General features: G+C 41.7%; 2 protein-coding genes across 3 annotated transcripts in view; one reads left to right on the forward strand and one right to left on the reverse strand.

Annotated features, from left to right (window-relative positions):
* Positions 1-7,412, reverse strand: part of vps9d1 (VPS9 domain containing 1) — a 30,387-nt gene extending 22,975 nt beyond the window's left edge. The window contains exons 1-5 of one of the 2 annotated variants that reach the window (XM_080438323.1): positions 7,295-7,412; positions 6,599-6,671; positions 5,647-5,850; positions 5,321-5,468; positions 4,487-4,598 (exon numbers count right to left, since the gene is read on the reverse strand). In XM_080438323.1, the coding sequence (XP_080294449.1) occupies positions 4,487-4,598; positions 5,321-5,468; positions 5,647-5,850; positions 6,599-6,671; positions 7,295-7,393 (636 nt within the window). In that variant the 5' untranslated portion in view covers positions 7,394-7,412. Of the gene's footprint in view, positions 1-4,486; positions 4,599-5,320; positions 5,499-5,646; positions 5,851-6,598; positions 6,672-7,294 lie in introns of both variants that reach the window. The other variant, XM_080438322.1, reaches the window with a different exon arrangement.
* A 653-nt stretch (positions 7,413-8,065) lies between these two features.
* On the forward strand, positions 8,066-13,918 carry znf276 (zinc finger protein 276). Its single transcript, XM_080438497.1, has 11 exons — positions 8,066-8,579; positions 9,036-9,354; positions 9,606-9,652; positions 10,119-10,580; positions 10,791-10,872; positions 11,202-11,282; positions 11,934-12,053; positions 12,704-12,779; positions 13,050-13,167; positions 13,292-13,391; positions 13,481-13,918. Exons 1-11 carry the CDS (start codon positions 8,348-8,350, stop codon positions 13,764-13,766), a joined length of 1,923 nt encoding a protein of 640 aa, XP_080294623.1. The 5' UTR covers positions 8,066-8,347; the 3' UTR covers positions 13,767-13,918.
* The last annotated feature ends 61 nt before the right edge of the window (positions 13,919-13,979 follow it).

Below are 13,979 nucleotides of genomic sequence, written 5' to 3' on the forward strand. Positions count from 1 at the left end.
TCTCCAGAGAGTTCCAGGCTTCATTTGACGGTGAGCACGCCGGAACATTCTCCGTATCTGAATGATAACGTGCACTCTCTCATTGATTAAGTTAACTATAGATAAGAAAAGTTTGATGAGATCTATCAATCAATGCGAATCGCATCGCTTACCATCTCTTAATGTTTTGTCAGGACTGTTGCTTTTTCACCAAGGATATTATGTGACGACTGGCGCGGAGAGAAAGTTGTGTTATATTCACACGTTGTGTTATTTGGCGCTATCTGTGAACCACGCAGCTAATCTTCAACGCTTCCCATTCCACGCATCAGCAAACAGCCTGGAATAATGAATGAATGACTGGGCGTGTCCATTACCTACTCCCAGGGGTAACAGGATAGGTGGGCACTAGGGACATCTGGGCACCTCGATGTAAAATGGTCCATTTTGTCCAAAATGTTAAATAATAAAACATTTGGAAACTTTTTTTAAGTAAAGTAAAGTATACATGATTAGAACATGCTTAAATATTCAACAATTAAGGTGTAATATTTCTACAATTGCTACAAATTGCTACAAAACCTGTATATCCAGTAATTTGGGGCATTAACAAAGAAGGATAAAATTAAGTCTGATAATGATGTACTGTGCATGTTCACATCATGTACACTTAGCCAATTATAATATGTATAAATAGCCAATTTTACATCGAGGTGCCCAGATGTCCCTAGTGCCCACCTATCCTGTATCCACTCCCAGGGGTAAGTGGGGATTTATTGTCTCCGCCAGGCCGAAAGGCATGGCGAGAGAGTATGTTTTCGCCCCTGTCCGTCCGTCCGTCCGTCCGTCCTGTCTGTGTGTTAGCAGCTAATCTCTGGCACCGTTGGCCCGGTCGCTCCGAAACTGTGCACACACACTCCCTGGATACCAATTCAGAACCTCTGCCATGTTTTCACATGGGCCTGTTATAGTGCCACCAGGAGGCCGATTTGTGCAAACCCCTTTTTTTTTTTACATTACTCCTACAGATTTTATCCAAACGTCATGCAAATCGGTACACAGTATCTCTATAGTCATGTGATCAACACAAATCTGTCCGATTACCCATATTCCATCCTCATTGCCTATGGTTGGCTTCCAAAGTTTGCAGGATTGGTCCGTTTTGAACAAAAAGCCTCAAACTATGCACGCAGCTTGCGATTTCCGTGAATTTTCACACGCACATTCCCACTAGGCCGAGGAAGAAATGCCACCCTTTTCACATTGGCCTGTTATAGCGCCACCAGCAGGTCTAATTTAGCAAAACACATTTTTGGAACAAAATGCCTCAAATCATGAATGCAGTGTCCGATTGCCGTGAAAGACCTAAGAATAAATGGCACCCTTTTCACATTGGCCTATTATAGCGCCACCAGGAGGCCACAATAACGTACCTGACCTGGCGGAGACCTGTGCTCCGAGGAGCACTTTTTCTAGTTTTGATTTTAGTTCAAGTTAATAGTTAGGTTTGCAATTGCATACGTAGTTTTTGGAATGTACTATTTTTTTATTAATTTTGTTATGTAGTTTTGGTCTGAAAGTTATTTCAAGGAATGCCTTGATGCATAAAAACATGAGAATCCTTACACTCCTTCAAAACCACTGTAAAAGAGCACTTACAGGTGGCTGCAATTCGGAACTGGCCCCTGTAAAAAGTTAAAGCCTTTCTTCTTGAAAATTAGTTTTCATTGTGATACCGATAACTTAACAGATAAGTCATTCATGTATCGGCTGAAGCCCCTTGTGAACCAGCAGAGATGCTAACCCATGAAATGGGTGTGTCCCAATGGCTTAAAAGGAATCACCTAACTCTGAATCTAAAAAAGACAGTAGCAATGAGCTTTTCAATAAGGAGTAAATGATGAACTAAACATTAAAATAGATCAAGAGGAAATTGAGGAAGACAGTGATTTCAAATTTCTGTTTCAGAATGATCAGACAATATATACCACTGCACGCAGCCCGACTGTTTATGCATGCCATTATATTTTCTCATATATCATACTGTGTTACTGTTTGGAGCCAGGCTTCACAGTCAACTATAAAACCAATTACATCACTTTATAAACAAGCACTGAAAAACATAATGGATAAAAAAATAAATAATAATGGCACCATTGCATAATTCTTAGGAAATACAACATGCTTAGTTTTGACAGTTTTATAACATTTTCCTTCATCAAATGTATTTTCAAATATGTTAATGATCTCGCCCCAGCAAGGCTTTTGGTCAGTCATCTTTATCAGTAAAAGGGATACACTTGTGGAATGCCCCTATACCAACTGCAATTTCACCATATGGTCTAAATGAGTCCTTGGACTTCCAATGTTTTGATTGATTAGGTTATCTTTTGTTATTGATCAGCTTATCCTTGTATTGATGCTTTGACTGTGCTATGTAAAGGTACTCTTTTGTCTTCTTTGTGTATATTTGTGTATGTGTATGCTGTGCAGGTATGAATATGATGCAGGTATGAATATATATATATATATGTGTGTGTGTGTGTGTGTGTGTGTGTGTGTGTGTGTGTGTGTGTGTGTGTGTGTGTGTGTGTGTGCGCGTGTATGTATGTGTGTGCATGCATGTGTATATTTGGATGTATGTATTGGCTATTGACCAGTGGCTGGCTTAATGGTAATGTTTATTGACCCCCCCCCCTGCTTATCACAGACCACACTCTTACCTGCCTGTAGTGATTATGATGTGACCCCTTCCCTATATATTTGACATGATTTCACACGCTTACCATTGCTGCCTAAGGAAGAGTTCTTGTACTCGAAATGCTTTGCTGAGTTGTCTGTCAGATTTTAAGCCAATTGTTTGTTTGCCTAAACAAAAAGTTGTAAAAATAGCTGTTTGAAGGCAATACAAACTATTCTTTTGCATTGTACAGTGGTCTCCCTCCTCAATAGTTTTTTGCATGGGCACAAGTCTACTAGTGCCAGACAGTGCTGCCAATTAGAATAATACAAGTCAATAATTGAATCCTAACAGAATAAGTCAACGATTTAATATTAGTAATAAAAGATACATTTGGACTAACTGGTGAGAAAAGTATAATCAAGTATAAACGTATAATCAATATAATCCATCAATATATCGCCATCCCAAAATGATTTTGCGTTTGACAAGAACATGACACACACGATAGAAGGCTGCAGTGGTCACATGAACTTTACCAACCGAAAGCAAACTGCTACTGAGATTTTAATCCTTCCTCTTTCTCAATTCACTGTCGCTGGAATCAGAAAGTGTCTTTCCAAGTTTCCTTTCTTCGCCATTGCTGCACAGTTGTTACAGATGAGACAAATATATCCATACGTCCATGAAAACATATTATCTTCCCATTCTGTGTAGAAATGACTTGTCTCTTCTGTCTCTTGGCATGTCTTCCTGAACTCATTCTTAGTACTGTTGAGTCGTCTCGTTAATTGTGGTTTAAAAGTAGTAGTAGCCGAGTACCAAGTGCGCTGCTCCACTGAAATGCTTAGTGAAACTTTAGGAGAGAGGAGCCTGCTCATTTGATCTTGGCTATGCGTAACAACCCGGTCATTTACCTGACGTTGAGTCGCAAGTCGTTACCACAACTATGAGAAGTCCATGCTTAAATGTTTTCAGGCAGCTAAGCCATTTGTGAAAATAACACGACGTTCATGAACTTCATGCGAACATTGCGTTTGTGAAAAAAATATGTTCTGTGCGTGCGCTATGGACGCTATATATAAAACGCGCTGTGTGGACACGGCTCCAAAATCAAAGTCCTTTATAACTGTAGCACTGTCGCTACTGCTGCCGTTCTTGTCTGTGCACTGGGGTTGTGTGTGAGTGTGTGTACTGTGTAGACCCGTAGCGAAGTCCACCCATTGGCTGGGACCTTAATCGTGACAACAGAGCTGGTCCCATCGCCTGGGGGACCGTAACTGTGACAACAGAGCCTGTGGCCGCGCATGCTCTGTAACTCACAAAAACACTAATAAACAGCTTGAATTTGGGGAAAGTGAAAAATAGTGTTTGTGGCTGTCTTCCTAGGCAAATGGTCAATCCCTGTGTGGAAGTTCAGATCAATTGCTCAACCCACTGAGGAGAAAGACGTGTTCAGACAGACAGACAGAGATACCATGAATTAATCTCTGTCTGGGTTTTCAATGCTCTGTGAAAAACCAAAAAGCCAGTCTAGATTTGACTATTCAATCTAAAGGCATGGTTGCCCATCCCAGTTATAGTTCATTTTCAGAATCCATATGATCGGAATCAAAGAAGGGACACTGCTGCAATGTGGCCTGCATTGTGATCTGACCGAGCTATGAAGGAACAAATTGCAGCACTCCAAGAGATACTGCGTGTGTTGTGTCAGAATGCAGGTTATGACCTGGTTTCGCAATGCAACAGTGAGCATCAATTTGTATGGATTGGGTCAAGAGGATGCGTGGACATGTGTACATGTACATACGAGACACACTCACTAACCAAAGATGTCTTTTGGTAGGCTTGACCAGGAGCGAGCCTTGCCAGCCGAGCTTCATAATTGGCTTTCAACTTCTGATTCAAGCGTGATGCTTCTTCAATGGGCGTCAGTTCCCTAACAAACACACACACACACACACACACACACACAATATTAACCAATACATCACTGAGGTGTATAGCAGTGGTTCTCAAAGTGGAGTCCGGGGACCTCCAGGGGTCCTTAGGGGCGCTCTAGGGGGTCCCGGGTCCCCAGCTAAAGGAGTTAATATATCATCACAATAATTTAAACCACTTTATCCATATTTTATACTTTGGCTATTCAAAAATAGCAGATGTACAAGCTCACAGTGGGTCACTTCATGAACCGCTGTGAGCTTGTACATCTGCTATTTTTGAGAAATCTTGAATACATTTTTTTCTTCTGGGGGGGTCCATGGCACAAAATATTTTCAGATGGGGGTCCGCGGCCAAATACATATCACAGAATGTAAATCCTATGGCGTAACATTTACAGGCAAGAATGTTTTTTTTTTACTGATTTTCTCACCAACAAAAGAAAAAGAGAGAGAAAAAATGTGACAGAGAGAGAGACAATAGCTAGGACTAGGAAAGAATAAGCGTTAAGATCTATCTATGTTAACCCTGAATTACCACACGTGATGTGGCCCTTTGGACACAGTGGTAAAATTCTACATTGATATTGATTTCTGATATATGCAATGGTGTGAGATTGAGTGTCATCATAACAGGCCCTATGGAGCAACAGGTCACATAGCGGAATGCAGCAATATTTGTACTCCTAGCGAGGCCTCCTTGATACATATTATCCCTTACTTTCTGCTTGTGTCCTGTGACTCCACCGTCTGTAGTCTTTGGAAGACTTCAGGAGGGAGAAAAGGGCACGGTTCCCCACTGCCTTCCGACCCTTCCGACAACACCCTGCGGTGACCTGGCGTTGAAGGGCTAGGTGTTTTGACCTCTACTGTATCAATAGGAGGATCACATGGAGCAACTATCAGAAATGAAGGAAGAGAACAGGAAAAAGGGCAAGGGGATTTGATTCACAACCGGCCTTTCATCATGTTAGCACCGATTACTTTCTGTTTATAACGCTGATGCTTTTGATTAGATGACTGAAAGGCTGTAGGAAATGTATTCACCATTGTTTTGAATACCGGTGGTTGGATGGACAGTGGAAGGACGACTGCGGGCTCCAGACTGGACAGGTGAGGAGGAAGGGGAGGTAGAGGAAGAGAGGTCAGGCGGTTCCTCTGTCCTCCCTATGAATGACTTGGCTCGCTCAAGACACTGCTCAGCCAGCCGGAGCATCCTCTCCACCTCCGCCCCGACCATCTCTCCTTCCCCTAAGGCCAGAGATTAGCACAAAATACAAATGAGAGACATAATCATGAAAAGTGTTTTTTAAATGTGACTTCTGCATTATTATTCCAATAGATAGGTATATTACTGTATATCAATGCTTTCTCTTGGCATTTGGACATGATGCAATTTGTATTGGGATACATAATGTGGGTAAGGGATTACACGTTAATGCATTCTCCACTTGTTCACAACGTATGGGCTTGTCCCATCCATTGATCCACAAGCTGTCAGATGTCCAACTAAAGCTCAAATCAAGATTTAAGCAGAAATAAAAGTGGAAGGTAATACATGTAATTGTTTGCTTTTATTTTCTGTGTTTCCCATATTACCTACATTTGCATCATGTAAATTATATAAAGGTGCCGAATAGACCTAGAATGTTTGTAAACAAACGGGTATTTCCATGTAGAATGTCTATAGACATTTACACAATATAAAATAAAGTGTCCAGAATAAAATAGTATATTTCTATTAGTCAGTATTGTAACAATATCATAAGTGTTCTGTTCTTCCAGAAATAAGGCTAATGCATTATACTGCTCCAATGCAACGTTGTCGGCATTATCCACCAGGATTTTTGGGGGTTTTGGTGATGTCATGATGATTCGGTCTATAATGGATAAGTCAGTTTCCCAAATTAATTGCGTGCCAGTTTCTTTTAAGTCCTTATGTGTAGACCGTAACAATGTTTACATAAACCCTGAAACTTAAATATTACACAGATCTTACTTTTTGGGGCAGCATCCTCCAAAAGTACATGTGATATATAGTTGATGCTCCTTAAGTATTCACAGTAAGCTTCCTAGAGAGAAATAGCAAATACTGTATGTTACACACTGCCATTATTCCCCCCCACACACACACACACACACACACACACACACACACACACACACACACACACACACACACACACACACACACACACACACACACACACACACACACACACTTCATGCTGTCATTAATTAACATGAATTAGTCTGTGTAGCTACTATCCATGGCAGACAGGTGTACAGCCTTCTATCCTTATGGATACAGGATAGGTGAACACTATAGGGACATCATGGGCACCTCGATGTAAAATTAACTATTTTGTCTTAAGTAATGTAAAGTATCATTATCAGACTTAATTTTATCCTTGAACTTCTTGTTTATGCCCCAAAATGACTGGATATACAGGTTTTGTAGCAATTGTAGAAATATTAGACTATTATATTTTTCAACATTTTGGACAAAATAGCCAATTTGACATGGAGGTGCCCAGATGTCCCTAGTGCCCACCTATCCTGTTACCACAGCATCCCTCCCTGCCCTCCCTCCCGTCTGTCTCTGTTTACATCAACAACCGGTCATTTACTAAGCGTTATAAAACGGTTTCGTGGACATCAGCGAAGCTGAATCCAAGGCCTGGCAACGTACTACCTTATGTCTGTTCCCTGCGTCCAGCTGGATTGCTATTTTTGCCATTTTCATGGCATTTTGAAGGGGCTTCACGCCGATCTCTGGGACAGATGCAGCCATAACTTGTCCGGATGTGACATCATGTCGCTAAACGCAACGCATGCCAGCTCGAATGACCGATCAACACGGAGAGCTTGGTTTTCATTCCGAATTAACCAGCATGATCCGGTCTAGAGCCCACCTATCGTATCCGGTAATTTTTAAATACAATTTTACATGCTCTTACCATTTCCGTATCCGTTCTAGACCCAGACCGGATTAGCAACCAGCAAAGCAAATTGCTCCCAGTCCAGTGTTGCCATGTCGGCTGATTATAAGCGACTTTGGGCTTCTTTTTCTGTAAAGTTGCTTGTGAAAATTGGTAGTTGCGGGTTACGTTTTTACTTAACTTGCCTATTTAGGCTTGTTTAACCAGTTAATATTATTTTAACCAGTGGTTCTCAAATATTTTCACGAAAATGTTTTGTGCTATGGAATATTTGTGTTGTGAAATAGGTAAACACTGCTGGTTGTGAAGCCGCAACGGGAGCTACTTGTATATGTGTTGTTTTGAAGTTTATGCAATGTGTATTACGCTAATGTGTAGTAGTACCTCCAAGCGGAATGAGTTCAGTATGACATTGTTTTTTGACAGGTGGCGGTAGCCGGTAGGTGGCGCTGCATAGTGTTCCTGCGTTTGTTTTCAATTTCCAGACAACTTCCGGGTTTCAATGTTTACAACTGAGAGAGAGATCAGGCTCAGTTCAAAACACTGAACAGTTCATGTTCATGGATGATTCCTGGTCCTAAACAACATTTTGTATCCAATTAAATACACAAGTATTTGCTGCTGCGCAATCGTGTGAGGCACGCGGGTTCCTTTACAATTGCATTATTATAACGTTAATTGATCACTATTTTAAGTCAGGCAAGTTACGTTACCTGATCTCTGCTTTAGCCGAACTGCTAGCGTTAGCTAATGAGACACCTTTTGTAGAGCAGTCCTCCGCAGTTAGTGTGCAAAAGTTTGGAATTATGAAGAAAAGGGGCAGACGAGTGCGACTGGCAGATACTTCGCGACAGAAAGCCAAGTCACAGACAGTCGTCGTTGATGAGGCGAAGAAACCACCTGGAAATCGAGGGAGACCTCGAAAGACCATGACCCCACCGACAGACAGCCTCCATCACAGTACTGGACCAGCAGCAGACAAGAAGACTGCAGTAGACCAACGACAAACGCAGTCAGAGAACAGAACAAAACCCTCTGGTATGTTTTAAGTGCTCCTGTCTGACATTATAGCCCCTTTCAGAATCCTGTATACCTTTTTTTGTATTTGGGAAGGCGGTATCCAGATCCTGGATACCGCCTTCCCAAATACAAAAAAGGTATACAGGGTTCCGAAAGGGGCTAGTATGACATATGATCCAGAGCAGCATATTGTAGCATACTGTACGACTGCCTGTTGTTTATACTTTTGTCATGTTTGGCATCTTTTGTCTGTTGTTTCTTCAAAGTCGCAGTGCAGAAGTTTAATTAATCTTGCCAAGTGACTCAGGCCCATCAAAAGACTGCCCTCTTCAGGTGGAGACCAACTAGAATTGGCACAGGCATACCCTTGTTGAGAGAAGATCACTAGAAATAGGCCGCCCACCACAATCCATTTCTGACTCCAAGTCTCCAACACAAATTCAGGAAGCATTGCTCTATTTTCTGTCTGTACAGGTAGACTACCTACTGCCCTGTGTCGGCTCTGCCATGGGAAGTTCTCACCACGGAGCCTGCGTCATGCCTTCAGGAAGTTGCCTCGGGGTTCAGCTGAGATTGCTGAAGACGAGTCGGACACAATGGCTCAGCCACCCCTTTTTTTCCATACGGATTTCCAGCGCTTGGTCGGGGTACCACTTGACCGTGACCCACAGTTATCTGAGTTTGTCTGTAAGAAGTGCCATGCCAATTTCTACAAGTGCCACAGCATCTTGATCAGGTTCCTACAGAGAGTCAACCTCCCGCCAGCTGGTGATGACAACACCAGAGGAGGCTGGTGAGTTTGGGGGGTTGGTTACAGTAATCAATATTCATGCAGGTGTTAGTACACGTTTGTGTGGGATGCTGTTGTGTGAAATCAAAGAGGTGACATTAGAAATTGAGAGGAAATCAAAGGGAAGAGAGGGTAACATGATTTGACTATTGGATCTTTCATTATCAGTGACATGATGGTGTGATTCCTAGTAACAGCTTCCAGATACATAATCTACTACCAGTGCCTTTAACAAATATTTGTTTCTTTTTCAGGAAGAATATAAAGTTTCCACAGTTAATGGTGAACCATGACTCAACAAGTAAGCAAATGCATTTCCTCTATTCACAGTGTTTACACATGAGTGTAATCATTTAATTTCACTCCCTCAAAAGTTTAGTTTATCATCCATCGCATGTGGGAATCACTTGCCAAAAACGCTAGATATATCCTACAAGCTCACTATTGTGATGGACTGTATCCCTTGTGAATACATTACATGTATGTTGCATTCCAAATTGGACACTTTTTACAGGATCCATATCTATCTTATATTGGACCCACGCTGTCCGCCACTGTGTTTGGGGGATTCCCATACCGGCCCTAGCCTTCTTGTAGGCCAGCATTTTGTCCTGGCTAGTGTCCTTGTGCCACTGGTAACTAGTGTTTTCACACATCTTAAATTATTGTAAATGGTGTCTTTCCTTGTTGGGAGATCTTTGTTGGTCGGGAGATGTGCCCCTTTGATCATGTTCTTGCTTATCTTTATGTTCTGTTCCATCTCCTAGCACCATCATCATTCACCTCGGACCCCAAATGCCTCCACAGCCTGGTATCCTGGGCTCACCACCATGGAGAGGCCTGTCATTCCTGTCCCAACCTGAAAGAGGTGCTGGAGGGCCATTGCTGGGGCTCTATACGTGCTGTCTGGGGGTGCGTGGACGGTCACAGCTATGTGCTGGACACTCAAAGCACCACCAAAATTCCGCCAGGCATTAACCATGGACACACAGCTAGTTTAAGTAGCGGCAATCTGTTAGGGAGTGCTGATGAATTCAAGCCTTTGCCTGTGCCCTTTACGGAGGAGGAATATGAAGACGAGGAACGCCGCCCACGACAACACTGCAGGACAAACCTTAGGGGCCCGGGAGGAAACACAAGTAGTGTGTCCCTGCAGCCCGTCCCAGCTGCGGTGACACCTCAGACTCTGACCTCTGCACTGACCGATGGAACTGCCACCAGCACAGATGGTGAGGTGCAAGTCCAAGAGATTTCACATTCAGACATGTGATCTAAAAAGATAACACAAAAAAAGTCCTGGGGACTCGTTTAAATTGTGGACCTATGTATTCTATTCAATTCATCAACGTAGCATGAACATAACACCAAAATACAATATCATCTAACAAATATAAAACACTAAGTACAAAGTAGACTTTGTTTCTTTTCCCCATCATTAGAGTTTTTGTGGCGTGAGCAGGCACCATCCCCTGCTCCTGCACAGCTGGGGGACAGGCCTGTTGATAGTGACCTCTCTGACAGGTCAGTCACATACTGTACACAGCTTTTTTCTCACCACCACTCTCCTCTCATCTTCTTTATTCTCTTTTCTCCTCTCTCTTCAGTTGTATAATCATTTGTGTGAACTAATTTCTATTCGGTTCCTTTCTGTTCTAGGTTCAGTCACACAGTGAATGTTCTGTATTACTGTATACTGTATTTTAGGCTTAAATGTGGGCTTAAATTTAGGCTTAAATTACATTTGGTAGCTTAGCGCTATACAGTCTATTCACAATATCTAGTAGTTTTTAACACCTCTACAAGTACCATGGTGCATAGTTGTGTATCCACCTGTCTCTCTGTGACCACAGGGACATGTCGATAGTGGAAGAGTTTGAAGACAGTAGAAAGAGGGGATCAGACGATGAACTCTTTCAGCCTTACCCCAAAAGGTGAGTTTATTGTGCCTCAGTTATATTCTAGAATAAAGATAGTAAGGATTCACATTATCATGTTAAGACTTATTTATACTTTGTTGCACCATGACTCTTTCACTCACAACAGTAAAGAACTAGGCTTAGGTCGGTTTTCTCTTTTCTGGTTAAACCGATCCGGTCCAGTGTATTAATTGAACCTGATTTTATTATATGTACACAGACAGAACCGTTTCATGTCATTATGAGACCTGCTGGCAAGCTAGAAATAGACTGCAACGACACTGTGCCGACAACATTGCATTTACTTAACTAAATGCATCTTGTATTTCATTAGTGATAAGCAATATAATGTGATTAACATTGGTTGTTTACAAATCGAGTCGTGCGCCGGGCTTCATTGCTAATCTATGTTGGCTGCACCGGCACTGTGAAGTATTTTTTAACTGAAAAATGTGTTAACCTTTCAATTGAGAATACGTAATTATTGTCGAGTGACGCTTGTCAAAGTGGTCGTGCAACAACGTATGGGCCCCTTAAACCTACAGACACTGATGTCACTGTCCTATCTGTGGTACTTGGGTGAATTATTGTGCTTCACCTATATTCGGTTATTAAGCTGTTCTCTGTTGAAAATTATTATTTCTCATATTGGCACCCCTCTCCAAGGCCTCGCAGGATGACACCCTCCAACAAGAGAAGACAAAGTCCAAAGGGCCCTCAGGAGCCTAAAATCAAAAAGAAACCAGGACCCAAGCCTGGTTGGAAGAACAAGTTCAAACCTAAAGGGTACAAAGACACATTTTCTCTAATGCAATGTCTTTTTGCACTTTATAATCAATTATTTGTTTACTGATTGTTTTTACATGGATTATGGCTGCAGACCGATTGTTAATATTGTTGTATTGTTGTTGCTGTACATCTCTGTCTCTCTTTCAACCCAACTGGTCAAGGCAGATGGCCACCCACCTAGAGCAAGCTTCTGCTCGAGCTTTATTACCGTTAAAGGTTTTTTTTCCCTCTTGCTGCTGTCACCAAGTGCTTACTCATGGGGAATTGTTGGGGATTTGTAAAAGTATGGTTATGACATACTCTAAGTCTAAATGTTAAGTGAAGTGTCACGAGACAACTTGTGATTTGGCGCTAGCTATATGAATACAATTTACTTGACTTGACGGCATTACACTGACAAATTTAAAATACTTTTAAAATATGCTCTGAGGAAGGCTGAGGACGAAACGCGTACGCGTTCCCAACAAATGAGAATGTGTATCTGAGCCAGTCTTGCATCCTTTATTTTGGAGTGCCGTTTTTTCCACTTGGTATTTGATTCAAGTTATATTTAAAGCTGAGCACCCACTGCCTTAACAAAAAAGGCATCCAGAGGAAGTGCACCTGCTTTTTTTTCCTCTTACCTGTAATCATCTTTGTATTCTCAGAGAGGAGCTGCCCAATATCTATAAGTGTCCTTATCAAGGTTGTACTGCTGTCTACCGAGCTCCTGATGGTTTAAAGGTCAGAATGAAATACACTGACACCAATTTACTGTTAACAAAGGGTTTACAGTCTAAGAATAATGGAGTGGATACGCACTCAATATGTATTATCTCAATGTTTAATAACAGGACTCCTGTACTGTATCTTATTTAATCTCTTATTACTACACATTACGATAATGTAATGCATCCAACTCAACAGCTGGTCATTGTTTTACTATTAGACACTTGGATAACTAATATGCAACATCTTTAGCTGTTTAAATGCAGTTTTCTTAACGTTTTTCAGAAGCATATAAAAGAGCATCACGAAGAGGTGAGGGAGAGACCCTGTCCACATCCAGGCTGCAACAAAGTTTTTATGATCGACCGTTACTTGCAGCGACATGTGAAACTTATCCACACAGGTATGGTCCAAGACATTGTTTCCAAACGAGTTCATCATTAATTGTAGTTAACTGTGTATGGTTTATTTTGGATTATTTATCTGTTTGAGTTGTGTGCTTATGTCTTTCGCCTATGTGTTCCCAGACCAGAGAAACTATATTTGCGACCAGTGTGGTCAGACCTTCAAGCAGAGGAAACACCTTTCAGTCCACCAGATGCGACACTCAGGGGCCAAGCCACTACAGTAAGCACAGATAACCCCCACAGCTAGTGACCCACTTCAAGTGATGATAATAATAATAGCAATAATCATTATTTTAACCATTCTTACAGGTGTGAGGTGTGCGGGTTTCAGTGTCGTCAACGTGCATCCCTGAAATACCACATGACCAAGCACAAGGCGGAGGCTGACCTGGAGTTTGCCTGCCTGCTTTGTAAAAAGCGCTTTGAGAAGGCCCATAATCTCAACGTTCACATGTCCATGGTTCATCCACTCACACAGGGAGACACCCAGAGAGGTGGCAGCCAGACACAGCAACAGCAATATGCTGATATTCAAACCATTACAGTAACCGGAGAAGTGATACAACAAGACAGATTTAAAATATTTAAAATTTAAAAAATACTTTGTCTAACAGGTCCGTTCATAAAAGTCCTTGCGGACTTGTTTCCAATGAGGGCCTTGGTATTTAATTCATAGGCATATATAGTGGCACCACAGTTCAAATATCATTACAAAATAAACAGCCAAAAAATATATATAACACTATGTACAACAACAAAAAATAAAAAAGAGGGGAAACAAAATATGTACAAGAACAGGGGGGGGGGA

Source organism: Gymnoscopelus braueri (genome assembly GCF_963280865.1).
Source record: "Gymnoscopelus braueri genome assembly, chromosome: 9".
NCBI classification, from domain to species: domain Eukaryota; kingdom Metazoa; phylum Chordata; class Actinopteri; order Myctophiformes; family Myctophidae; genus Gymnoscopelus; species Gymnoscopelus braueri.